General features: G+C 45.7%; 1 protein-coding gene across 2 annotated transcripts in view; it reads left to right on the forward strand.

Annotated features, from left to right (window-relative positions):
- GGACT (gamma-glutamylamine cyclotransferase) overlaps positions 1–27,929 on the forward strand; it is a 50,847-nt gene that overhangs the window by 8,815 nt on the left and 14,103 nt on the right. Inside the window, exon 3 of one of the 2 annotated variants that reach the window (XM_007198574.3) lies at positions 2,708–2,819. The exons of the other annotated variant lie outside the window; for it this stretch is intronic. Coding sequence (XP_007198636.3) covers positions 2,735–2,819 — 85 coding nt within the window. The 5' untranslated portion in view covers positions 2,708–2,734. The remainder of the gene's footprint in view (positions 1–2,707; positions 2,820–27,929) is intronic. 2 annotated transcript variants of the gene reach the window in all.

A 27,929-nucleotide genomic window follows, 5' to 3' on the forward strand; every position in this document is an offset into this window, starting at 1 on the left:
AAAATGTAAACAAAAGGCATGGGTTTCTGTGGTTAAGTCATTTTTGGTTTAAAACTAGCATATGGGGACTTCTCTGGTGGCACAGTGGTTAAGAATCCGCCTGCCAATGCAAGGGACGCGAGTTTGATCCCTGGTCCGGGAAGATCCCACGTGCCGCGGAGCAACTAAGCCCGTGCGCCACAACTACGGACCCCGTGCGCCGCAACTACTGAAGCCCGTGCGCCTAGAGCCCGTGCTCCGCAACAAGAGAAGCCATGGCAATGAGAAGCCTGCGCACTGTAACGAAGAGTAGCCCCTGCTCCCCACAACTAGAGAAAGCCCGCGCACAGCAACGAAGACCCAACGTAGCCAAAAAAAAAAAAAAAAAAAAACACTAATATGAATTGACCCTTACATCAATTAGGATTGGAATAAGTCAAAAATACTGAAGGATTAGTAAGGATGTTGCCTCCATTGGACCCACGTCTTTGTTTTAAGAGTTGTTATGGATGTTCTTTAAATTTGATGCTTGTTGACATTCATTAAGTCTTAGGTATATTTTTTTTGGAGGCGGGTTGGAGGAAGGCATAATGGAAATGTACTGGGGCTTGAAGTCCAGGGTTTGGAACAGCAGGCTAATCCACCTGCTGCCCCCTGGTGGCAGCGTATTAGATCGTGCAGTTCAGAGGTGAGGAGTCCTGGAGGGCTGAGTCCACTGTGTTGATAGAGGTGGATTGTAGAAGGAGCCAGGAGACGGTTTCTCTTTACAGCTCTTCTCATAATTTCTACCTGTAGTTACGATCTTAGGCAAATAATTTAGTTCGGTTAACGTCTAGATTTCACTTCATTCTACTTTAAAATGTAATTTCTAAAATTTCTTCCTATTTTAACATCTTAAAATTCTCCAATAGTAATGGCAAATAATATTTAGTGAAAGATATCAAGTTCCACTTTTTCCTTTACCAGCTGAATTTAAAAAAATCCGAGATATTTATTCAAGAAAGCAGACTCCAGAGCGACTCCTCAAACTTAATACGGATTTGGCTCTGGACTGCAGGCTGCACAGATCTATCTGCAGCACGGTCCATAATGAATCAGCATGATGACCCTGCGTTATTATGAGCGCCTACAAGGTGCATCATTTAAAAATTAATTTTCTTATATTTAATAGTGGTTAAAAAACCCATAAAATTTACCATCATTTCATTTTCAGTGTACAGTTCAGTAGTGTTAAGTGTAGTCACATTGTTGTACAACAGATCTCCAGAACTATTTCATCCTGCAAAACTGCAACTCTGTACCCACTAAACGACAACTCCCCATTCCTTTCTCTCTGCAGCCCTCGGCAACCATCATTCTTCTTTGTCTCTGTGTATTTGATGACTCTGGGTACCTGGTATAAGTGGAATCACACAGTATGTCTTTTTGTGATTCACTTATTTCACTTAGTATAATGTCCTCAAGGTTCATCCATGTTGTAGCATGTGCCAGGAGTCCTTTCCTTTTTAAGGCTGAATATCAAACGTAGAGACCACATTTTGTTTATTTGTTCATCTGTTGATGGACACTTGGGTGGCATCCACCTCTTAGCTATTACAATATTATTATAATTATTTTTATAATTATATATTACTAATGCAGAGAGGGTTTATTTATACAATTTCTTTTCTGTGTATAAAAGGTCAAACTTCATTATAAAGAACACCATTCAACCGCGCTAGATAACTAGGATATGGCTTTTTGTATGGATAAGTTAAAAAGGAACTAACGTCTATTGGACACAAGCTCTGTGCCAGGCACTTATATATCTGTGATACATTCTGTTGTTTAGTCCTTATAATAATTCTGTAATTTACCCTCTCTCAGAAGGGGACCAGTACTTACTAAAATCACCACGTGCCAGAATTTTGATATACGTTACCTCATATAATCCTCATACATCAGTCCTTGAGGTGGGCATTATTATCCCCTTTTTAAAAAAAGATTTATTTATTTATTTGGTTGCACTGGGTCTTAGTTCCAGCAGGTAGGCTCCTTAGTTGCGGCTTGTGGGCTCCTTAATTGCAGCATGCAAGCTCTTAGTTGCAGCATGCATGTGGGATCTAGTTCCCTGACCAGGGATTGAACACGGACCCCCTGCAACGGGAGCGCAGCGTCTTATCCACCGCACCACCAGGGAAGTCCTTATCCCCATTTTTTAGGTGACATTAACTGAGGTTCAGAGGGATGAAACACCTTGAACAAGGTTACACCACTAAAGGCAGCAGGGTTTCACCTGACTTGGAAATGAAACACGTCCAGTTCAAAAGCATGTGTCCTTGAGCCTACACCCTGCTCCCCCGCTGCCCGGAGTAACACCTACACCTGTGATGTGGGAACAGTATCAAGAAATTACACTGCTGTCCTGATTTATAAGTAGAGAAACTTCTGTAGTGTCTTCCCATTAAATAAACAGCCCTTTGGGTTTTCCTTGCAGAGATTCAGATGAATCTGAATCTGAAACACAACCAGACTGGCCTCCCGGCTGATTTTGCAGTCTCCCTAGGACTTCCAAAAGAGTGGCTCTCATGTCCAGTGCCCCCATTCCTGAGGTTATTTTTCTCTTTCTCCCTTTGGCTTGGCGGGGAGCCGGGACCGTTTTCGCTGCTCTGAGCTGCCACCTCTCTTGAATGCCGTGGTGTTTGGGGCTGGAGCTTTGATCTGCTCCCTGCATGGTGTTTTCACACAGGGAGGGGGTCCTCGACTGTCCTTGTAGATGGTGGTTTTCTTGGGGACTCAGCAAGCTCTTGGAGAGGCCCAGTGCAACATTTCCTCACGTCGGGGAACACAGCTACAGATGGGTAAGTGAGCAACTGGCAAGTTTGAGGGTAAATGAGATTTTTACATAGTTTCAAAGTATCTCCTTATGAAATTTTCATCAACTCGTGTCACGCGGGGCTTGGGGGAGAATAACTTCACCGTGAAGCTGGGAGCGGCCTGGCAGTCACCACTTTCTCTGGGTGACCGGAGTGAACGTCATCAGTGACGGGACAGATTGGAGTCATGTGCCATCCAGTAGGCAGTGAGAAGAACACAGCATCATTTCCAGAAGATTCCTGCTGAAGATGGGTGACCTGAATCTAACCATGAGGCAAAGCCGGAGAAAAACAAGTTGAGGAACGGAAACAGATGGCCTGAAATCATTAAAAGCATGAAAATCAAAGTCAAAGAAAGACTGAGGGATTGTTTCAGTTTGGAGGAGATTGAAGGACAAGACGAGGAATGCAGTTGGGATTCTGCACGGGGTCCTTCGCTATAAAGAGCATCACTGGACAAGTGACAGAACTTGAAAGGGGCCTGAGAGAAGGTGGTCATGTGCCTGGGCTGATGTCCTGCTGCTGAGGGCTGTGGCGTGGGTGTATGAGGGGGTCCTGGTGGGAAACGGACATGAACACGTGGCGGGAGGGGCGTCAAGTTGGCAGCTCTCTGAGCAAACGTCTCCTGGACGCCCGCCCCGTCCCTTGTCCGAGGGCTGAAGGCTGAGTGTCTGGGCCTCCTAGAAGATGGCGAGACAGACCTGGGTGGCCCTGTGACGAAGGCAAAGGGGCTGCCTGTTCTGGGGTCAGTTCTGCCCCCAAGGGAGGGTGTTTGAGGTGACCTGGCAACCTTGCAGGCTGAGTGGGATTTTGCACACTGAGGCCTGAGGAGTGGCCTGAGGCAGTGGCAGCCTCGTGAGCAGAGGGGGGCACAGGTCGCACCCCCAGGGCAGTGTGAGGCCCGGCCTGGATGAGGCGGGGAGAGACGGGTCTGGACGGTGAGCCAGCATGAAGAGCCTTGGGCTTGACCCTTTGGATGTGTTACCTGTAGCTGCGGAACAAATCACCCCAGCATCAGTGGCTGCAAACAACAGACACCTTCCCACGGCTGGGGGCTGAGCCTCTGAGAGCCGCCTCACTGGGTGCCTCTGGCCCGGGCTGGTGGAGCTGGGGTCTCTGGGGGCTAAATTGGGGGCATCTGAGCTCGCTCACGTGACAGCCAGCAGGCCTTGGGTCCTTTCCGTCTGTCTTGGGAGACTCTAGCTCCTCTCCACGTGGCAGCGCTTCTGCGTACTTCTGCTAATTTGACCTTGTTGCGGAGCCTGTGAGGCAGGCAAGATGGGAGTTTGCTCCCAGTGAGGCTGAGTGAGGTCACCCAGGGGCTGCCCCGGACCCAGTCCCTTTGAAGCCCACTGCCGTACACGGCCTGGAAGACGCCCCAGAAGACGCCCCAGGCAGCAAGGCTCCGGTTCCGCTGTCTTCTCAGCGCAGGGAGACTCTGGAGGGTGATCTTTTGAGCAGAACTAATAATTTTTTATTTGTTGTCTATGTCATTCAAAATAACTCTACTACCTGTGGCCTGAATGTTTGTGTCCCCCCAAGGTTCATATGTTGAAATCCTAACCTCCAGTGTGATGGTTATTTGGATCTTGGGCCTTAGGGAGGTGATTATGTCATGAGGTTGGAGCCCTTATGTATGGGATTAGTGCCCTTATACAGGGACCCCAGAGAGCTCCCTGGCCCCTTCTGCCAGGTGAGGACACAGTGAGAAGATGCCCTCTGTGAACCAGAAGGTGGGCCCTCACTGAACACTGAATCTGCTGATGCCTTAACCTCAGACTTAGCCTCCAGAACTGTGAGAAATAAATGTTTGTGGTTTATAAGTCATTCCGTTGGTGGTAATTTTGTGATATCAGCCCGAGCAGACTAAGACGAACTCCATTTGTTGGGTACCTGCACGTGGAAGGCTCCGTGCTGGGTGCTTTCCTGTGCTGTCTCGGGGTGCCACCCTTCTCCGTGAACTACGGCTGAGCGGTTGGGCAGAGAAGGAGATGACGGAGGCCCAGAGGTTCTGTCATCTGCCAGCGTCGCTGCCCAGGCCTGTCTGATCCCGAAGCCAGTCCCCCCCTGGCACTGCTTCTGCCACCTGGGGCCCCAGGTGGAGGTGTGAAGAGCATCCCCGGGCAGCACCGTGGCCGAGTTCTTCTAAGTAAGGGGATGTTGACACACAGATTTGCTTTTCTTTTGACAATAGCAAAAGAGGACCACGTGGAGAATGTTTGGCCCGCACTGTGCACGTTTCAAAATCACATTGTTCGGGTGTTCGTATCACCAGGAAAGAGAGGCCTCGTGTCTCAGAAGAGCCCTCAGTGGCAAGACAGGCTCTAAACTGGGTCAGAAATGGGAGCAATGAGGCAAGAGGTGGGTCTTACCTCTTAATAACAATCAGGAATAAGCAGCTCACTGGGGCAGTTTGTAACTAATAGGGAACTTTTGCGTGTATGAGAAAATGAAAACCAGTAAAACAGAGTTCACGGAAGTTTAGATAATTAATGGTGAGTTCAAGGAGGTTTAGATAAGCAATGGCGAGTTAATAAGAGAAATATAACTTGAAATACTGAAACTGAGAGATTAAAGTGTCCCGGGAATATTAACGTTTAATGAGACATAGGTGAGTATAGCCAAGGGCTCACCAATGAGTGTGGAGTCGAAAGTCAGGGAGGAAAGAGGACTGTTTCTTGGGACTGGATAGATGAGACCGTGCGTGACTGATGGGGCCTGCGGGCGTGTGCTTGGGATGAAATGACCCCCACGCTGCCGAGCCCTGGAGGAGATGGGGGAGGGGTGCAGCCTGGGCCATGGAGATATTCTGGATATCAAAGATTTCTCCACATACACATCAGTCTTGCTAGATCACATTTCCTGGTTCTTTAGAAAATAACTTGGTTGTACTTTAGGACACTCAGTCCCAGGACTCACACTTAAACATAAACAGAAAACTTGGACAGGAGTCTAGCAAAACAAAGATCTATTATGTGAAATGGAAATGCCTATAACAAACAGAACCAAAAACGCAGGCAAGCCAAAGGGATCGAACGGGGTCAAGTGATGCTGGCAGGTGAGGTGGATGTGAGTCTTTAACTGGGAGGGTCATTTGGGGAGAACAGTAGGGACAGGCGATGGTCAGCAGGACTTGCAGGTTCTTGCTTGATGTCCTGGGGACATTTTCTTCCTGAGGGCCTGACTGAGGAAGGGGTTTTCACCCAGCTGGGAAGTGCGATGCCACACAGGCTGGAACTTGACTCCAGGGTGATTCACATTGTCTCTGGAAATGGACTTCAGTGAAGCTCCCCTGGGTAGAAGCTAAAAGAGAAAAGGCTTCTCAGCCATCTTCATTCAAATTGGAGCAGAGAGGAATGGGTGAGTCACTTTGGCAAAGAAAAGGCCTAAAGTTTATGGAGTGCGAACGTTTTACAAGAAGCAAGTAAAATCATGGTGGATAAAAGGACTTTGTTCAAATGCTGATGTTTGATAGGCCTTTAAAAAAAATAGATAGGCTTTATTGATTTACATGTGATAAAATATACCCATTTAATATTTCAAGTTTAATGAATTTTTTAAAATTTCAATGAGTGTTTATAGATGTATGTACTCATGGAATCACCACCATAATCAGATACGGAACATTTCCATCCCCCCAGAAAGTACCTCATGCCCCTTCACGTCAGTTTTCTCTCCCCTGTGCCCAGCCCCCAGCCGCCGCAGCTCTGTTTTCTGTCGCTGTGATTTGCTTTTTCCAGAATGTCATTGGAATCATATGGCATGTGGTCTTATGTGTCTGGCTTCTTTCACTCAGCATATGCGTTTAAGATTTATGCATATTATTATATCTACATCCCTCAATTTGTCTATGGATTCTCAAGTTTATGGACATTTGGGTTGTTTCTAACTATCGCCTATTATGAATAGAACTGCTATAAACATTCAGGTATAGGTCTTTATGTGAATATATGAAATCATTTGTGGCAGGTGTATTCCCAGGAGTGAGATTGCTAGGTTATATGGTAAATATATGTTTAACTTTTAAGATTGTTTTCTAAAGCTGCTGCACCATTTTGCATTTCCAGAAGCCATGTTATAAGAGTTTCAGTTACCCTACATCCTTGCCACCAATACTTGATATTAGCAGTATTTTCAATTTTGCCCATTCTAGTAGGTGCATGATGGTATACTTTGTGGTTTTTATTTTCATCTCCCTAATGATGATGTTGAGCATCTTTTCGGGTGCTTACTTGAGATTCATGTATTGTTGGTAAAGTGTCTGTTTAAATCTTTTGCCCATTTTTAATTGGGTTGTTTTGCTTCTTCCTGAGTTTTAGGAGTTCTTTGTATATTCTGGATACAAGTCATTTATCAGATATGTAGTATTTGTTTTGCAGATAGTTTCTCCCAGTCTGTGTTTACCTTTTCATGTAATCATGGGTACCTTTTGAGAGCAGACATTTCTGATTTTGATGAAGTCCAGCTTATCCATGTGTTCTTTTTATTTACTTTTTGTTTCCTAATAAAAGGTTTTTCTTCTAGAATTTTAGCTCTTGCAATTGGATACATTTTGAGTTTATTTAAGTATATTTATATGATGTGAGATAAGAGTTGTAGTTCTTTTTTTTTTTTTGTATATGGGTATCCTATTTTTCAGCACCATTTGTTTCAAAGACTGTCCATTCACCTTGAATTACCTTGGCACTTTTATCAGAAACAATTGGCCATACAAGTGTGGGTCTACCTCTGGACTCTATTCTGTTCCACTGATTTATTTTTGCCAGTTATTTTTATTGAGATATAAATCACATACCATAAAATTCACCATATCAACGTGTACAATTCATTGGTTTTTAGTATGTTCATAAGATTGTGCAACCACCAGCACTACCTAATTGTACATTTTCATCACCCCCAAAAGAATATTTCGCTGATTTTTTTCCAGCTTTGTTGAGATAGAATTGACATATAACATTTTATAAGTTTAAGGTATAATGTGTTGCTCTGATACACTTATATATTGCAATATGACTACCATCTTAGTGTCAGCTAACACGTTTATCGTGTCACTTAATTACATTTCTTTTTTGTGGTGACAACATTTAAGATCTACTCTCTCAACAACTTTCAAGTATATAATACAGTGTTGTTAACTATATTCACAATGCTGTGTGTTACATCTCCAGAACTTATTTGTCTTCTAACTGGACATTTATATCCTTTGACAAACATCTCCCCATTTCCCCCAACCCCCCAGCCCCTGGTAACCACCATTCTACTCACTGTTTCTACAAGGTTGGCTTTTTAAAATTCCACATGTAAGTGAGATCATACAGTATTTGTCTTTTCTCTGTCTTATTTCACTTAGCATAACGTCCTTAAGGTCCATGCATGTTGTTGCAAATGGCAGGATTTCTTCTTTCTCATGGCTGAATAATATTATACACACACACACACACACAAAACCTTCTTTATCTGTTCATCTGTTGACAGACACTTAGGTTGTTTCCATATCTTGGCTGTTGTGAAAAATGCTGCAGTGAACATGGGAGTGCAGGTATTTCTTCACTATCCTGTCTTCACTTCCTTTGCATATTTACCCAGAAGTGGAATTACTGGATCATATGGTAGTTCTATTTTTGACTTTTTCAGGAGGCTCCATATTGTTTTCCATAGTGGCTGAACCAATGTACATTCCTACCAACAGTGTACAAGGGTTCCCTCCTCTCCACATCCTCACTTGTTATCTCTTCTTGATGACAGCCAATCTAACAGGTGTGAGGTGATATCTCATTATGGTTTTGATTTGCATTTCCCTGATGATTAGTGATGTTGAGCACCTTTTCGTGTACCTGTTGGCCATCTGTATGCCTTTGGAAAAATGTCTATTCAGTTCCTCTACCCATTTAAAAATTGGATTTTTGTTGTTGTTGTTGAGTTGTATAAGTTCTTTATATATTTTGAATATTAATCCCTTATCAGATATATAGTTTGCAAATATTTTCTCCCCTTCCGTAGGTTGCCTTTTCATTCTGTTGACTGTTTCTTTTGCTGTACGGAAGCTTTTTAGTTTGATGTAGTTCCACTTAACTGATTTTTGCTTTTGTTGCTTGTGCTTTTGGTGTCATATCTAAAAAATTGTTGCCAAGACCAGCATCAAGGAGTTTTTTCCCTGTGTTTTCTTGTAGGAGTTTTACAGTTTCAGGTCTTACGTTAAAGTCTTTAATCCATTTCAAGTTGATTTTTGTGAGTAGTGTAAGATAAGGGTCCAATATTATTTTTCTGCTTGTGATTATCCAGTTTTCCTAACACCGTTTATTGAAGAGACTGTCCTTTCCCAGTTTTGTATTCTTGGCTCCCTGTCAGTATTACTTGACCATATATGCTGGGATTTATTTCTGGGCTCTCAACTGTGTTCCATTCGTCTTTGTGCTTATTTTTATGCCACTACCATACTGTTTTAATTACTGTAGCTTTGTAGTATAGTTTGAAATCAGGCAGTGTGATGCCTCCAGTTTTGTTCTTCTTTCTCAGGACTGCTTTGACTACTTGGGGTCTTTTGTGGTTCCATACAAATTTTAGGATTTTTTTTTTCTATTTCTGTGAAAAATGCCATTGGGATTTTGATAGGGATTCCATTGAATCTACACATAGCTTTGGGAAGAGTGGACTCTTACGTCTGTTGTGATCCTGTGTATTTCTGTGGAATCAGTTATAATGTCTTCTTTTTCATTTTATTTACTAGAGTCTTCTCTCTTTTTTTCTTAGTCCAGCTAAAGGTTTGTCAATTTTATCTTTTAGAAAAACAGGTTTTAACTTTTGTTGTTCTATTATTTTTCTGGTCTCTATTTTATTTATTTTTGCTCTGATCTTTGTTATTCCTTTTTTCTTCCAACTTTGGGCTTAATTTGTTTTTCTTTTCCTCATTCCTTGAGGTGTAGAGTTAGTTGTTACTATAGGTATTTATCACTGTAAACTTAAAACTGCTTTTGCAGTATTCCATAGATTTTGGTATGTTGTTTCCATTTTCATTTGCTTGAAGATTTAAAATTTTTTTCTTTTGATTTCTTCTTTGACTAATGGTTGTTCAAGAGCATATTGCTTAATTTCCACATATTTATAAATTTTTCCAGGTTTTGTCTTGTTGTTGCTTTCTAGTTTCATACCACTGTGGTCAGAAAAGATACTTGCTATGATTTCAGTCTTCTTAAATTTGCTAAGACTGGTTTTGTGACCTAACATATAATCTATCCTTAAGAAAGTTCCATGTGTGCTTGAGAAGATCGTATATTCTGCCACTGTTGGTTGGAATGTTCTATAAATGTTTGTTAGGTACATTTGGTTGAATCTGTGGTTCAAGTCCAGTGCTTCCTTGTTGATTTTCTGTCTGCATGATGTATCCATTGATGAAAGTAGGGTATGGAAGTCACCTAGTATTGTGGTTTTGTCTGTTTCACCATTCAGATCTGTTCCTATTTGCTTAACATATTTAAGTGCTCCCATGTTGGGTGCATATCTTTTTCCATCCCTTCACTTTGAGCTTACGTGTGTCCTTAAAGCTGAAGTGAATCTCTTGTAGGCAGCATATAGTTGGGTCTCGTTTTTTTTAATCCCATCCAGGCACTCCATGTCTTTTGATTGGAAAATGCAATCTACATTTTAGGTAATTGTTGGTAGGTAAGCACTTACTAATGCCATCTTATTGTTTTCTGGCATGTTTTATAGTTCCCTTGTTTCTTTCTTCCTTTCTTGCTGCCTTTCTGTGGTGGTATGCTCCAATTCCTTTCTCTTTATATTTTGTGAATTTACTGTAGGTTTTTGCTTGTGGTTACCATGGGACTCACATAAAACATCTTATAGATGTAACAGTCTATTAGTACTCTGCCCTTTAACCTTTGTACCACAGTTAAGTGGTTACACCATATTACAGTATTAGAGTGTTCTAAATTTGGCTATGTATTTACTTTTACCAGTGTATTGTATATTTTCATGTGTTTTCATGCTACTGATTAGAGTCTGTTCGTTTCAGCTTGAAGAACTAAAGCATTTCTAATAAGGCAGGTCTAGTGATGAATTCTCTCAGCTTTTGGCTGTTTGTCTGGATAATTCCTTATTTTCCCTACATTTCTTTTCTTTTCTTTTTTTTTTTTTAAGAATTTATTTATTTATTTATTTTAGGCTGTGTTGGGTCTTCGCTGCTGCGTGTGGGCTTTCTCTAGTTGCAGTGAGCGGGGGCTACTCTTCGTTGCAGTGCGTGTGCTTCTCATTGCGGTGGCTTCTCTTGTTGTGGAGCACGGGCTCTAGGCGCACGGGCTTCAGTAGTTGTGGTATGCGGGCTCAGTAGTTGTGGCTCGCAGGCTCTAGAGCACAGGCTCAGTAGTTGTGGCACATGAGCTTAGCTGCTCCGTGGCATGTGGGATCTTCCCGGACCAGGGCTCGAACCTGTGTCCCCTGCATTGGCAGGCAGATTCTTAACCACTGTGCCACCAGCGAAGTCCTCTCTTCAATTCTGAAGGATAGCTTTGCCAGATAGGGTATTCTTCATTGGCAGGTTTTGTTTTTTTTTTCTTTTCAGCACTTTGAATATATTATTCCATGCTCTCCTGGCCTGTAAGGTTTCTGATGAGAAATACACTGATAGCTTAATGGGTATTCCTTTATAGATTACAATCTCCTTTTCTTTTGCTGCTTTTAGGATTTTCACTTTGTCTTTGATTTTTGACAGTTTCATATAGTGTGTCTTAGAGAAGATCATTTTGGATTGAAATAATGGGGTGATCTACATATTTATGAATGTGGATGTCCAGATTTTTTCCCCAGGTTTGGGAAGTTCTCAGCCATTATTTCTTACAGGAAATTTTTTTTTTTTTTTTTAATAGCTACTTTATTTATTTATTTATTTATTTTTGGCTGTGTTGGGTCTTCGGTTCGTGCGAGGGCTTTCTCTGGTTACGGCAAGTGGGGGCCACTCTTCATCGCGGTGCGGGGACCGCTCTTCATCGCGGTGCGCGGGCCTTTCACTATCGCGGCCCCTCCCGTTGCGGGGCACAGGCTCCAGACGCGCAGGCTCAGTAGTTGTGGCTCACGGGCCCAGCTGCTCCGTGGCATGTGGGATCTTCCCAGACCAGGGCTCGAACCCGTGTCCCCTGCATTAGCAGGCAGATTCTCAACCACTGCGCCACCAGGGAAGCCCCCATTATTTCTTTAAGTAAGTTTTCTACCCCCTTCTCCCTCTCTTCTCTTTCTGGAACTCCAGTAATTCATATATCAGTTCTTTTGATGGTGTCCCATAATTCACCTAGGCTCTCTTCTCTGTTTTTCATTCTTTCCTCTTTATTCTCTTCTCACTGGGTTATTTCAAAGTTCCTATCTAACTCACAGATTCTTTCTTCTGTGTGGTCTGTTCTGCTGTTGGTACTGTCTGTTCCAGTTTTTATTTCTTTCTTCGAGTTCTTCAGCTCCAGAATTTCTCTTTGGTTCTTTTTTAAATTTTTTTTTTATTTATTCATTTATTTATTCATTCATTTATGGCTGTGTTGGGTCTTCATTTCTGTGCGAGGGCTTTCTCTAGTTGTGGCAAGTGGGGGCCACTCTTCATCACAGTGCGCAGGCCTCTCACTGTAGCGGCCTCTCTTGTTGCGGAGCACAGGCTCCAGACGCGCAGGCTCAGTAATTGTGGCTCACGGGCGTAGTTGCTCCGCGGCGTGTGGGATCTTCCCAGACCAGGGCTCGAGCCCGTGTCCCCTGCATTGGCAGGCAGATTCTCAACCACTGCGCCACCAGGGAAGCCCTCTCTTTGGTTCTTTTTTATAATTACTGTCTCTCTGTTAATTTTCTCATCTTGTATGCATATTGTTTTCCTGATTTCAATTTTTTGAATTGCCTTTCTGGGTTTTCTTGTAGCTCAGGTTTCCTCAGAACAATTATTTTTCATTCTTTATTGAGTAAATTGCAGATCTCCATGTATTTGGATTTGGTTACTGGGAAATTATTGTGATCCTTTGGTGATGTCACATTTCCTTGATTTTTCCCTTAGAGTTTGTGTTCCTGTTTGCATATTTGGGGTAGCAGTCACCTCCTCCAGTCTTTCCTAACTGCCCAGGGGAGGTTCTGAAGCTTCCTCACACCTTGTATGAATACACCTGCTCCACACCTCCTGCATTCCTTTATGGCAGAATTCTTAGGCTTGTGTATCTTCTCCTGATCTTACGACACACTAGGCTGGCCTAGTCGATAGCCTCTCGTTTTCACAAAATAGGTGCTGCAGCTCAAGTTGGTGTTTTCTCCCTAGCCTTCTACCACATCTCTCTCAGGAGCATGTAAAGGGAGCTAGCCTGAGAGTGGGAGGAGGTGTGGGTGAGGCACGCGGGGTGCTGGGGGTGCCCGCAGGCCAGTTGGGAGGATCCTTGAGTGAGGCTTCCCCAGGGCTTGTGGACAGGCTTCCTGAGGCAGTCCACGATGTGGACAGCAGTTAATGACCTCCGAGAATCTAATCGGCTCTTCTTCCCATCTGCTCCCTGCCTCCAGTCATGGAGCCCCTGATTTAATGCTCTGGATTCTGTGAGAGAGAAATGAGCCTCTTTGGCAGCGTCCCTACAGCTGGGGAAGCTGGGTGCTCACTCACCCTCTCCCTTTTCCCCGGGGGAGAAATCATGGGCCGAGAAGGTCTTGTTTAGCCGTAAGTGTTCCACCTTGGGGGAGGGGTGATGCTGGCCTAGTCAAGCTGTTCCTCTTACCTGGCCAGTGTGTCCAAACACATTTTTTTCTGCTCTGGTGGAGTGCTGGAGCCTCTCCTCTGGAAACCTGGATTGCACCAGGGCTCTCTCATCCGTGGGTGACTGGCCAGGTCAGCGTCCTCCAGGTGCCCCGAGAGGCGGCTGGGAGGGGCTGGAGCCGCTCACAGGTTCCTGCTGGTTCCACAGCCCCCATGACCTGATGTGCAGGTGGGCGAGACTCCACCTGGGTCCCTCGGCGAATGGCGCCGGATCCCACAGCTCCCACAGAGGTGCTTTTGTGTGTGGATGGATGCTAATTTTTGTTGTTGGCGGCGGGGGGGGGGGGACAAAATCGAGGGACATCTTGTGACTCAGTACAACGTTGATCTTGATGTCTGTAATTTCTCTAATTCCACAGTCTTCTATGTACAGCTCTATAGTAAATATTGAAATACAAGCTTTGTTCAGCTTTTTCAATATTGTTTTCGCTATTCTATTTGCTACTTTGAGCTTTTATATACATTTTAGAATCAGCTCATCAATTTCTACCAAAAAAAACAAAAAACAAGAAACCCCAGAACCTATTGTGACTTTCATTAAGATTATGTTGAATCTGGGACTTCCCTGGTGGCACAGTGGTTGGGAATCCGCCTGCCAATGCAGGGGACATGGGTTTGATCCCTGGTCTGGGAAGATCCCACATGCCGCCGAGCAACTAAGCCCATGAGCCACAATTACTGAGCCTGCGCTCTAGGGCCCACGAACTACGACTACTGAGCCCGTGTGCCACGACTACTGACGCCCGCGCGCCTAGAGCCCGTGCTCCGCAACAAGAGAAGCCACCGCAATGAGAAGCCTGCTCACCGCAACTAGAGAAAGCCTGCGCACAGCAACGAAGACCCAACGCAGCTAAAAACAAAAACAAAACAAAACAAAAAAAGATTATGTTGAATCTATAATTCAATTTGGGGAGAATTATCATTTTTACAATATTGAGTTCTGATCCATGAAAACATGGTATATCTCTCCACTTGTTATATATTTAATTTCTCTCAACAATGTTTTAAATTTTTAGCTACAGGTCATGCACATATTTTGTTAATGTCCATAAGTATTTCAGATTTTTTGGTGCTATTGCAAATGATACTGGATTTTTCAATTTCAAGTTCCCACTGTTTAATATATTTTATATTTTAAAATATACTAGTTCTCTGGTAGTATACAGAAATACAGTTGATTTTCACATATGGATCTTGTAGCCTAAGACTCTGCTAAATTCACTTATTAGTTCCAGTAGCTTTTTTGTCAGTTTTTTAGGATTTTCTGTACAATCATGTCAATTGCAAACAAAGATAGTTTTATTTCTTCCTCAAGTGTATGCCTTTTATTCTTTTTTTCTTTATTACCCTGGCTTGGCTGCAGTATCCCATGTTGAAAAGAAGTAGGAAGAGTGGAATCACTGCCTTGTTTCCAATCTGAAGGGGGAAGTGTTTGATTATGCACCATTAAAAAGGGTGTTAGCTGCAGGTTTTTCATAGATGCTGTTTATCAGATTGAGGAAGTTCTCTTCTATTCCTAGTTTGCTGGTAATTTTTATCATGAATTGTTGAATTTCGTCAAATAACTTGTCCTGCATCTATTGAGATCATTGTAAGGTTTTTCTGTTAGAATCTGTTAATATGGTGATTCATTGATTAGTTTTGAAATATTAAACTTACATTCCTCGGATGAAACAGTCCTTGGTACTGATGTATCATCCTTTTTATATATTGCTGGATTTGATTTGCTAATATTTATTTGTTCAGGACTTTTTTGCATTTATGTTCTTAAGAGGTATCTGGCCTGTAGTTTTCTTTTCTATGAATGTCTTTATTTGGTTTTGTTATCAGGGTAATATTGACCTCATAAAAGGAGTTGTGAAGTGTTCCTTCCTCTTCTGTTTTCTGGAAAAGTTTATTTAATATTGGCATTATATATTCCTTAAATGTTTGGTAGAATTCACCAGTGAAGCCATCTACCTCTCTGAGTAAAAGTTATAGAAAAGTTATAGTTTTTTTTTCTTTAGTGAGCTTTGGTAGTTTGTGCCTTTAAAGGAATTTTTCCACTTTACGTTGTAAAACTTACTGGTATAAAGTTGTTCACTGTATTCCCTTATTACCCTTTAATGTTTGTAATATGTATATCGATGTCCTGTCTTTGATTTCTTATGTTGGCAATTCATATTTTCTCTCTTTTTTGGCAAGGGGCATAAAAGTAGAGCAACTAGTACAATGATTCTCATATCTATCACCCAGAGTCAATAACGATCAACATTTTGCCACATATGCTTCATTAATCTTTTTTTTTTTACTTGAATATTTTATTTACTTTTAAAAGATGCTTTATTTTTTTTGTTTGTTTTTGTTTTTGTTTTTTTGGCTGCATTGGGTCTTTGTTGTGGTGCATGGGCTTCTCATTGCAGTGGCTTCTCTTGTGGAGCATGGGCTCTAGGCACATGGGCTTCAGTAGTTGTGGCACGTGGGCTCAGTAGTTGCGGCGTGCGGACTCTAGAGCGCAGGCTCAGTAGTTGTGGCGTATGGGCTTAGTTGCTCCGTGGCAAGTGGGATCCTCCTGGACCAGGGATCCAATCCATGCCCACTCTATTGGCAGGTGGATTCTTAACCCCTGTGCCACCAGGCAAGTCCCTACTTGAAGTGTTTTAAAGTCCTACACATTATGATATTTCACAACCCCCGCATACTTCCACGTGCATCTCTTAAAAGTGTTTTTTTTTTAATAAAACCATATGCCATTATCCATTCCTAAAAATATTAACTGTGATTCCTTGGTGTCATCTTTTACCTAGGCATATGCCTATAGGATTTTCCTGATTGTCTCAGAAATGTCATTTTATAGTTGATATGTTCAAATCAGAATCCAGACAAGGTCCACACCTTACCCAGGGCTGTTATGTATCTTAGGTCTCTTAATCCAGGGCAAATCGCCCTTTTATTTTTTATTTTTTTTAATTTATTTTTTAAAATTTATTAATTTATTAATTTATTTTGGCTGTGTTGGGTCTTCATTGCTGTGCACAGGCTTTCTCTAGTTGCGGTGAGCAGGGTCTACTCTTCGTCGTGGTGTGCGGGCTTCTCATTGCGGTGGCTTCTCTTGTTGTGGAGCACGAGCTCTAGACACGCAGGCGTCAGCAGTTGCGGCACGTGGGCTCAGTAGTTGTGGCTTGTGGCCCTGGCGTGCAGGCTTCAGTAGTTGTGGAGCACGGGCTTAGTTGCTCCGTGGCATGTGGGGTCTTCCCGGACCAGGGATGGAACCCGTGTCCCCTGTATTGGCAGGCGGATTCTCAACCACTGTGCCACCAGGGAAGTCCCACCCTTACTTTCAAAAAACTTTCTCCCACAGAATGTTTCACATTCTGGGTTTATCTGTTTGCTCCCAGTTGGTATCATTTGACTCTTCCATGATAGGAGTTTCTTCAAGCTGAGAGTAACTGTGATATGCCTTCGAGCCTCTGTCCCCCTGGGGATCCTTCCTTAGCTCTTATGCCCTGGAGGGGTGTGGAGTAGGGGCACCTCCCATTTCACGGCCTGGGGAACACCTGCTTCTCCGTCCAGCTCAGGTCAGGCCACTTCTGTGAAGCCTGGGTCTCCCTCACCTCTGACCTCCACTACCTTATGTGCAGCACTGAATTATGTATCTTTGTCTTGTACGCTGTGGTTTCCTGTGTGTTTTCAGTCTTGTCCTCGCAAATCTGTTCTCTGTTACTGTATGTGTTCTTTAAATGTAATGTAATATTTTATGAAAGCATAGCACGCATCAGAGAAGTGTAGAAATCAGATAGCTTGATGGATTTTCATAATTGGAGCACACCTGTGCACCCAGCCCCTAGATCCGGCGTCCTCATGTCCTTCCAGGCATCGCTTTCCTCCCAGCGGTAACCTCTGTCCTGACGTCCAGCAGCAGAGATTAGTCGGGCTGTGATTTACCTCCGTGTAAATACAGTCACGGGAGTTCCCCGGCGGTCCAGTGGTTAGGACTTGGCGGTTTCACTGCCATGGGCCTGGGTTCAATCCCTGGTCGGGGAACTAAGATCCCGCAAGCCTCACGGCGCAGCCAAAAAAATTAACTAACTAATTCATTTTTTTTAAAAAGTAAATATATAATCACTCAGTATGTGCTGTTTTTGTCTGACTCTCACTCAGCATTGCTTTGAGGTTTATGCGTGTTGTTACACAGAACAACTTTGTCCGTTCTCATTGCTGTAGCGTTTTTCTCAGTTTACTGCTGTTCATTAGCCCACTTTACTGTTGAGGGACATTTAGGTAGTGTCTAGTTTTGGGCCATTCTAAATGGTACTGATCGGAATATTCTCATAAGTGTCTTTTTGGTGAACCTGTGTCCGCGTTTCTGCGGCACCTCTGCCTGGAGTGGAGCTGCCGGGTCGCTGGGTCTGCAGAGGCTTAGCTTTTATAGATGCCGCCAAATGGTCTTCCACTGCGGTTGCACTAATCAGTTTTTTTGTTTTTGTTTTTGTTTTTTTATTTATCTTTGGTTGTGTTGGGTCTTCGTTTCTGTGCGAGGGCTTTCTCTAGTTGCGGCGAGTGGGGGCCACTCTTCATCGCGGTGCGTGGGCCTCTCACTATCGCGGCCTCTCCCGTTGCGGAGCACAGGCTCCAGACGCGCAGGCTCAGTAGTTGTGGCCCACGGGCCCAGTCGCTCCGCCGCACGTGGGATCCCCCCAGACCAGGGCCCGAACCCGCGTCCCCTGCATTAGCAGGAAGACCCTCAACCACTGCACCACCAGGGAAGCCCCACTAATCATTTTTTAAAACACAAAATCTTACCCTGTCACTTCCCAGGCTTACCTGCTACCCTTCATTACCCCCATCACATGGAGTTGAAATCCAGAGTCCCAGCCTCCCTCCTTGGCCCCTCCTCCAGTGCTCCCGGCCCCCAGGGGTGCCCAGCTGTCCCCGCGACTCAGGCACCCCGACCCGTGCCTGCCTGTTGCCTGTATCTCCTGGAAGACTCTGCTCTTCAGGACGTGTGATGTCCTGCTTCCCCGTACATGTCTCCTCCTCCCCCAGCCCCCTGCCCACAGTTTGTCTTATAATCATCTTTTAGTGTATCCGCCTCCTCAGGCCCCGGCTCCGTAAAAACAAGGGCTGTTTTGTTTATCATCGTGTTCCTGGCGCCTAGCACAATGCCTGGCCCCAGTAGTTGCTCAGAAACTACTGAAGGAGTGGATGAATGAATAACCTTCAACTAGCCTGGAAGTACTGAACGCTGGGCAGATGACAGGAACGGGAAGCTGGCGGCTGGCGGGTCACTCCTCGCCTTACGGAAACTTTAAACCTGGCTTTGGTCTCTAAGCTGCAAAGAGCAGCGCTGAAAGCACAGCCCCTCCCCCAGGAGTGACGACACACTCCTGGGGGAGTGTGGGGAGCCGCAACGCGGTTTCTCATCCTTCGCATTTCACGGCCGTCATTTGCTATGAACGCCAGTGAGCGCTTCAGTATTTCTGCCACTAAGAAATGGCGGCAATGTGTGTTTCTCCTAGTTGGCCGCAGCATGTATTGGGAGGAGTTGTAGAGATTTGGGATTAAGCCTTGACTTTAAATCCAGGCCCTTCCATTTAATAGCTGTGCTGTTCTGGTTAAATAACTCTTCTGAGCTTCAGTTTCTACGTGTGAAACGGGACAATAATATGTACCTTGTGGGGCTGCTGGAGGATTGGCGAGTTCTCAGAGATCCATCGACAGTCCCCATACGGCGAAGTTTCTTCCCTTCTCCCAGGGCAATAGGTGAAAATAACAAACTGCGCTTCAGCCAGTTTCTGCTGGGCTGGGTCTTCCCTGAAGATCTGGGCGGAGCTGGATTGCACTGGCAGCTCTCCTTTTTCGTGGAGGAGAAGGGGCTCAGCCTGCAGCTTGGGTAGAGAGCGGATAGGAGGACAGGGCCCCTCAGCTGCGGGGGGCGGGGGCCAAGCGGCTGCGGAGCTCGGTCTCAGGCCCCCAGGGGGACACCGGGCCGGGAAACACCTCCTTTCCTCTTGGGTGCTAGCACCTGGGCAGTGTGGTCCCGGTGAGTTAGGGACCAGTGCTCTGGAGAATTGTCTTTAGTCCAAGATGGGTGAGCAGGAGGGGAAAGAGAAATTCCTAACTCAAAAATAATTGAAATCATTACTGACTGTATTGAAACAGTTTACGTGGATTTTGAAGGATCAGCTCCCCGCTGCCTCTGCACCAGGTCCTCACTGGACAGCAGAGCCCGGGTCCTGGTTCTTGGGGGCCCATTCAGAGGACCGGCAGAGAGTGCATTGTTTTTAGGGGCTTCAACTAGGACTTTGGTAACCCTTAGACAGTTTTGTGAAGCATGGCCCTCTGGGGGGATTGCTCTTTTCCTCTTTTGGGAGGAATACCTGAGATACCAGGGAAATCTAGATATACCGGCACAGGAGGGGAAGAAGATTCAGCTCATCCCACTGACCACGGGCTGGACCCACGACAGATGGGGCTGGAGAGAAGAGAGCGCTGATTTTCTTGCCCTTGGCTGACATTGCTTTGTTTGGGTTTTTTTTTTTTTTTTTAGGAAACTATTTTTATTTAGTTATTTATTTATTTTTGGCTGCATTGGGTCTTTGTTGCTGCGTGCGGGCTTTCTCTAGTTGTGACGAGCGGGGGCTACTCTTCATTGTGGTGCATGGGCTTCTCATTGCAGTGGCTTCTCTTGTTGTGGAGCACAGGCTCTAGGTGCGCAGGTTTCAGTAGTTTTGGCACCTGGGCTCAGCAGTTGTGGCTCATGGGCTCTAGAGCGCAGGCTCAATAGTTGTGGCACACGGGCTTAGTTGCTCTGTGGCATGTGGGATCTTCCCGGACCAGGGCTCGAACCTGTGTCCCCTGCATTAGCAGGTGGATTCTTAACCACTGCACCACCAGGGGAGCCTGCTTTGTTTGTTTTTATATAAGAAAGTTGTTTGGTAACTAAAGTGCTTGGGCTATTCGATTAGGAAAATGGCTGAATAAACCCAGTGGAGGTTCCCTGAGTCCTTCTCTTTATTATGATCGAAAGAACACTGTAAACTTAATTAAAAAAAAGAAAATCCTCATGATGAAAAACAGTTCTGTTGTTTTTGAAACAAGTTTGAAAAAGTGATTAAACTGAATGTAGCAGCATCTTTTCTCTGATGACCACAAAGCGCTAACAAGGGATTTTTACATTTTAACTGGATTTTGCTCTCCTAGGAGTGGACCGCGTGTTGTCTTTTAAGTGCTTTTCAGAAGCCAAGTATAGACCAAATTGGGCTTTTTAGTAATATTTCGGGTCCTGGGATCCGCCCCCAAACACCAGAGGCCGAGGTGTGTGAAACCGGGGAAGGCTGGTGTTGGTCTCCAGCCGGTCCCAGTAGCTTTTAAGGTAGGTTTTTGCTTTGCTTGTTTGGGTGGGGATATAGTTTCTAAGAGGGTTGGATTCACTTGGTTCAGCGCATCCAGTTCCTTCATAAGCCCCAGTCACTCCAACAAAATATATTTTTCTGGGAATTTTGGACTCAAAGTATTCTGACTTCCGTCAGCGAGCAGTGACCAGCTTCATGTTTAGGACTCATGGGAATGTGAGTAAATGGATCCACTTTATGTAAAGTATTTAAAAGCATGTTCAAATGGAATATTACTCAGCCATAAAAAGAAACGAAACTGAGTTATTTGTAGTGAGGTGGATGGACCTAGAGTCTATCCTACAGAGTGAAGTAAGTCAGAAAGAGAAAAACAAACACCGTATGCTAACACATATATATGGAATCTAAAAAAAAAAAAAGAGAGAAAGAAAATGGTTCTGAAAAACCTAGGGGCAGGACAGGAATAAAGACGCAGATGTAGAGGATGGACTTGAGGACACGGGGAGGGGGAAGGGTAAGCTGGGATGAAGTAAGAGAGTGGCATGGACATATATACACTACCAAATGTAAAATAGATAGCTAGTGGGAAGCAGCCACATAGCACAGGGAGATCAGCTCGGTGCTTTGTGACCACCTAGAGGGGTGGGATAGGGAGGGTGGGAGGGAGACGCAAGAGGGAGGAGATATGGGGATATATGTATACGTATAGCTGATTCACTGTGTTCTACAGCGGAAACTAACCATTGTAAAGCAATTATACTCCAATAAAGGTGTTAGAAAAATAAATAAAAAATAAAAGCATGTTCAGCAACATGCCCTTAAGTTCCTCCCTGACTCCCTTTTTACTTGTAATTCAGAGTTTTAACTTCTCTCTCAGCTGTTTTAGTTGAATTTTACTTGGGTTACAAAAGCACTGAAAGGATTTGAATGCTTTGGGAACACTTAATCAAAAAACCCATCAGGCTTAATTTTGAGTTCTGTGTTTTCATTTTTTAAAAGGGTTCTTTTAAAAAAAGTCTTTAAAACTGGAGTTATGTGTGTGTTGGGAGTGGTTCCTCCTTCGGGCGCTCTGAGGAAGGCGTTGACTTTTCTAGGTTCGCACTCCTCTTGCCCACCTGACTGCCTCTAGGTAGCCAATGTCTTGTTAGAGAACTTAAGCTGGTTTTTAATAATAATCTTAGCAAAAGGTAATTCTGAAGGTGAATCTGTTATCGCTACCGCAAGCATTGAGTCCTGGATTCCAGAGCCCCTGGAAACGGAGTTCGGGTTGTTCCTGATTTGCTGGGGCCGGCAGTGCCGACCAGCTGGGGCCCCTGTGCTGGTGGTTTCTGAGCGGTGCTCGGGGTTCCCTTTGTAGTGGAGGTGCTGTCCCGGGGTTTGGGGTTTGACATCTTGCAGTCGTATTTGGCGGTCATCTGCCAGAGCCTTCCCAACTAATTAATTCTGTCCCACAGCGTTGGCCCCTGGCTGGCTCTCGACGGTAGCCGAGCTCCTGTTGCCCACATCTCGCACCACCTGCTGTGGCCTTGCTCCCTTGGCCTGGGTGAGGCAGGCCCCTGCGAGGTTGGCAGTGGCCTGGCTTTGACCTTTGATCCCTCTTGTTCCTCCAAAGCTATGAAATATTACATTAAATACAGGGGGCCTAGCCTAGCCGGGGCCTTACCTGCATTTGTAACTATTTTATTCACTTTCGGGTAGGCCTGACTTCTAAAATGGTTATCTAGGAGTTGTTGAAGTGGGTGTATTTCTCTTCTTTCTAGGACATTTTGTTAGCCAACAACCTAGGAGGTAATAGCTTTGTGTGATATTTTCTAATTGTTCTGTGCTGCTTCTAACTTAAAGTTGCATTCCCAAACTCCCATTTCTCACCTAGGAAAGCAAAAGAGTCAAATAAAAATCATTTTAAGTTAAACAGTTCAGCCTTAAGATGTTTCTGAAAGACGAAACCTTTTAAATTGTCCACTAATGGGTAGTCATTCCCATTCCCTCCACTGCTTTCTGCCTGAGTTGTCTTCAAGAGGGAAAAAAAAGATCTTTGGGGGGCATACCACGTAGGGTGGGAGTTACCTGCCTTCACCCAGACCTGCTGGCCCTTCGGCGCCCTGCAGAGGGGGTGGGGCTGGGGGCAGACCTAGATTCCTGGCTCTTCCCCATTGACTTGCTCCAGGCAGAATAAACATGCTTTGAGCAACTGCCAGCAAGCAAGTTAAAAGATGCTCCTCTAGCAGGCCTGCAAAAAATATTCTAAAAGGCAAATCGTTTGCTGCATTTCCTCGGAGCCAACTGTGGGAAGCCTCTGCTTGGTCAGCAGCCAGTGCAGACGGGCCCTGGGTGGCTGGTGACAGCTGGCGAGGCCCGATCTTAACCCCATTCCCCGCCCCTCGGAGGCCCCTGCATCCTGGGCCACACCTAGGACTTCTCTACCTTTCCACTGCCCTCCTTCCAGGAACCCAGGTAACAGTCACAGAGAAGTCTGTCTGGTTTCATTGTATGTTGGGTTCCAGAAAATAATTGAGTTTAAGGGAGGCCACTACAAAGCTGTTTTAGAAATACTTTGGAAATACTCAGATGATGGTGGAAATCGAAATGAAAGATGCTAAGTTTCTGCTGCTGATTACGGATTGTGAAGTGTGTTGAACTCAGATAAAAATGTAAACTGGTAATAATTACGGAGTGAGTAGCCTACGGATTGCCTTCTGTCCATGATCCCATTTAATCTTTTTTTTAGCTCAACTTTCTTTGATGTGTGATTTACACACAAGAAAACTCACATTAAGTACAGATATGGAACTACTGCCCTAATGGAGATAAGAACATCCCCCCATCCCATACTGGCTGGTCTGAGCACTGCCCCTAGAGGTTGGTTTTGCAGGATCCGGATGATGGCCTTCTGTCGGGCATGGATGCTTACCGCTGCCCCTGCTCCCGGGAAGGCTGGGGGGCAGCGCCCGGCCCCAGTCATGGTCCGAGTCCAGAGCACTTCACCCTCCCTGGCCCCTGGATCCGTGTCTAGGCATCTGAAGGAAGTGCCGGCAGAGCCACAGGACTGAATGTGACCTCCATCGATTTGCACCCTGAGCAGTATCTGAACCTGCGGTTTTTGTGACAGAGAAATTGAGAGATTCCAAACAGGCTGAAGGCCTGCAGGACCTCTTTGGGAATCTGGACTGAGAGGGAAATCCCTTGGTTTACTGCAGCAAGTATTTGTTAAGTGGCTGCTGCACACACTGAACTGTGCTGGCTGACGTGGAGGATGTGAAATGAAGAGAAGGTTAGGCCCCCCCACCCTTGAGGAGCTTTGTGGTTCCAAGAAACAGTTTAGAAAGAATGATTCCAGGCAAGACAAAGTGCAAAGTGAAAATGTGGGGTCCCTTGTTCAGAAGGCAGGAGAAGGTACTGTTAAAGTTCCTGAAGTAGGCAGCCTTTTCCTTTCTTCAGTCTCTCTTGACTTGTCACGGTGTTTTTCAGTTGCTATTTTATTATTTATTATTATTATTTATTATTTTATTTATATTTTATTTAATTTTATATTATTATTTATTGTTATACTACATTCTCAGCCTTGAGTTTTTCATTTACCTTTATGTTGTACAACTTCAGTTTTAAGTTTAAATGCAAACATAGGAACATTTAACTCGTATGTATGACAGTATTTTGTAACTTGTGCACGCCTATGTACTTCATTCTTACGAGAACTGGAAGCTCTGCTCAAAACTGTCTCAACTGTATTGATTTCGCTTGTTGACATGTGCCAACTCTACCAACACTGTCCGCCTTCGGCGCCTGGTGCTGGAGTGGAGACTGCGGACGGGGACCCGGGGGCTCTGTGGGTCGCCCTTGTCCCCCATGTGTGTCTCGTGTGTGTGGCTGGCTTGTTGGGAGAGGCACCCAAGGAAGGAAGGAGAGGGTAGAGTTTCTGGCCTGCTGGTGTTTCTATGCGTCCTTCCTGCGGTCAGAGCCGGTTCTGCTTGGAATGGAAAGGTGGCCTCTCCCGGCTGTGCCAGGCGTCTATGTAGCTCGCGCCTCGGCCTCGCTCGGAGTCTCGCTGATCCCACCGGTCGTGGGTCCGCCGGGTCCTGTGCTCCTGGGTCGTGGAGAACACGGTGAGCTGCTGGGGCTGCACGGACCTCCTCTGCTGGCGAGTAGGCGCTCGTGCCCTCATCAGACATCACTTACACAGCACACGTCCAGATACGATTGCTAACCGTCCCGGGATCGAGGCCGCTTCTGGGTGCTCATTCCCCGGGCAGGCTACCCTGGTGTGTGCCCCGCGCCCGCGCAACACCTGTGGGCACCTTAGGGACGAGGATGGCAATGGAACCTGGTGGGGGGCGTTCCCGGGCCGTGGCTGCCGGGGGCCCTTCGGGGCTGGGAGTTGTTCGTGTTCTGCGTCTGCGCAGGAGGCAGGAGAGGACGCCTCCTCCTGGAGCCGGCGGAGCCCCTGCAGGGCAGGGAGGGGTGTGAAGGCAGGTCTTCAGCCTGGCCATCTGTGTACGTCATTTCATCTCCTAGTTTTCCCGTCTGTAAAATGGACAGCGGTGGGGAGTGAGGCGATCTCGCTTTGCGTGTTAATTTGAGAGCGTAAGCGAAGCATCTGTCATCTAACACGGTAAAAATGCCCTCGGTCCTGGTGGTGGCATTATTCATATTTTCCCCTCTGAGCCACAGGTGGAGCCCGGCTTCCTGAAGCCACGCCCACCGGGCAGGTGGGCTCTTGGTGATGAGGGCTGTTGCGGGGCTCCGACTCGCGAGGACATGAGCGGTGCTCTCTCGGCCGCGCCTCCGCTCCAGCCGCCCGCTCCCCATCCCACCCGTCCCCTCGGCGCTGGGCCTGTCCAGCTGCTGCTGGCGGACCTCAGAGTGCGCCTGGCGGCGGCGGACCATCACGTCTCCCTTGTGGTCACTGTATGTTTAAAAGCTGGCAACACAGTGGCCTTTAAAATGGTGTGGCATTAAAAGTTTTCTTTTTCTTCAAAGAATTTCTGGCGTGGGCAAAGCGTAAAAGCCTGCGGGCCGCTTGCCAGGCAGCACTCAGAGGCCCCGTGGGGCATCAGGACCGGGACACGCCGCTTGTCCTCACGGACCCGCGAAGGCTCGGAGTCTGGGGGGCGACTGCGCGTGTGGACCCAGCCTCTGCATTTCAGAGGCGCTGCGTCGCCCAGGCCGCTGGGCTCACGTCAGAAGGGTGTCCTGCCATACACGTTTCTGGGGTCCCCAGCGGGGTGGCGGGCAGGAAGTCCTAGCGGCTGCTGCAAAGGCGGCAGCGCGAGGAGGGAGCATCAAAGCTACCGCAGGACGCGCGGCCTCCCTGGCAGCGCCCGGCCCGGGAGAGGCTGACCGAGCTCCAGGGCAGAGGTCGAGGAGGCTTGTTTTTTCACCTGTTTCCTACAGCCCTAGAAACCTCTGAAGAATGACCGTGTAACTAGAGCAGACACTCAGGCGTCTCTCCGGGGACAGGAACGTTACAGTAGGAAGGGAGGGCGGTTCCTATACAAGGACAAACGAGCACACATCACACGTGCCTTTTACCTACGTTCGGCGGCCCTGAGTAACGTCTGCTGAGGCCGTGCCCGGGCCAGTGGCCACACGAGGTCCAGGGCAGCGCGTGGCTTTGCTGAAGCTGGCCCTCGCTGTGACAGGGGCCGTCACGGGTTTGGTGGGAGCCGACTTTGACACATGATGTTGAACGAGAAAAGCTACTCATACAGCAGGCAGGCGGGGAGGCAGAGATGCGGGGCTGCTGGGCATCCAGCCAGGGGCAGGTGGCAGAGCCGTAACTTGGTGAGACCAAAGCCGGCCGTTTCACCTGTCTTTTCTAGTACAGTCTAACCTCTACAGCAGGCAGGCAGTGTTCACGGATTAAGGATTTATCACTTAGAGAAAACAGTAAAATCTGTATGTCATCATTTCCAGCTGCCTAGCATTTCCTCCTGTCATTAAATATTAATACAGGATGAATATTTTGTGGAGACACTTCTCATTTTTAAAGGTTGTTTTCACGTTAGAAGCTGGTGTCCATTTAAATCCTTTGGCACCTGGTATGTGTGTGTGTTTCTAAATATGGTCCCAGTGTGTGCAATAGTTAATTTGTAAACTAGCAGATTAAACTCTGAAATTAAGTCCTGCCTTTTACACTCTTGCCACCAGGTGGCTAAGAAAAAATATTAAGCAGGAAAACCCCAATAATTATGCGAAGGACTCATAATGGCTTTCAATTTCTGCTTCAGCGATGAAATATGAAACTCTAGATGGACTGTGTTTCAGTAAGAAAGCTGCTGAATAAGTGACAGAGGCATTTCAAGCAGTGCCAGGCCAGATGGACATTTCCATGAGTGTTTTTGTTTTCTTAAATATTGACAATGTTAAACTAACCAAATTTTGCTGAAATAAAACTTTTTGAGACTCTCTCTGAGCCTGTTCCACCTCTGGGCTGACCCCTGGATATCCACATTATTCCTAACTAGTTGGGTTTGAGACAAGGGTTCAGCTTTTGGGCTTTAAGACTCCCAAGGGGAGGGTGACTAAGTCCTGATCACAGCAGGGCCTCCCAATCAGGAAAGTTGCTTGCAAAGGCATCGCTTGAGTTCATTTAGAATCAGTTCTAAAACCCAAAAGTAAAAATGCATAAAGTTGAATTAGTTAATATATCTTGTATGTCTCTTCCATAGATTCTTTTATTAATGATAAGATATTATAGGGAAATCTGTGCATGGGGGGTGGTGACATAATAGGGTGGAAACGCTTTTAGGCTTCTCTTCATGGAATGCACCTATTAAAGACAGCACCACGTGGCAGAAACTGTACCCCCTCCCCCCGCTCCCACGTTGCTACGGCATCTTGAGACGGTGGATCTTGTCCAGTGAATTCAAAACCCAGTTTTGAATACAAAAACCAGTTTCCTCGCCGGTGCTCATGTGGCCACTCAACTTCTGTGCGTTCCACTTTGCCCTTCAGTTCTCTAATTTATTAACTTTGACAAGTAACCTCTTGGTTGTACATGATTTT

The sequence above is a fragment of the Balaenoptera acutorostrata genome, chromosome 18 (genome assembly GCF_949987535.1).
Source record: "Balaenoptera acutorostrata chromosome 18, mBalAcu1.1, whole genome shotgun sequence".
NCBI classification, from domain to species: domain Eukaryota; kingdom Metazoa; phylum Chordata; class Mammalia; order Artiodactyla; family Balaenopteridae; genus Balaenoptera; species Balaenoptera acutorostrata.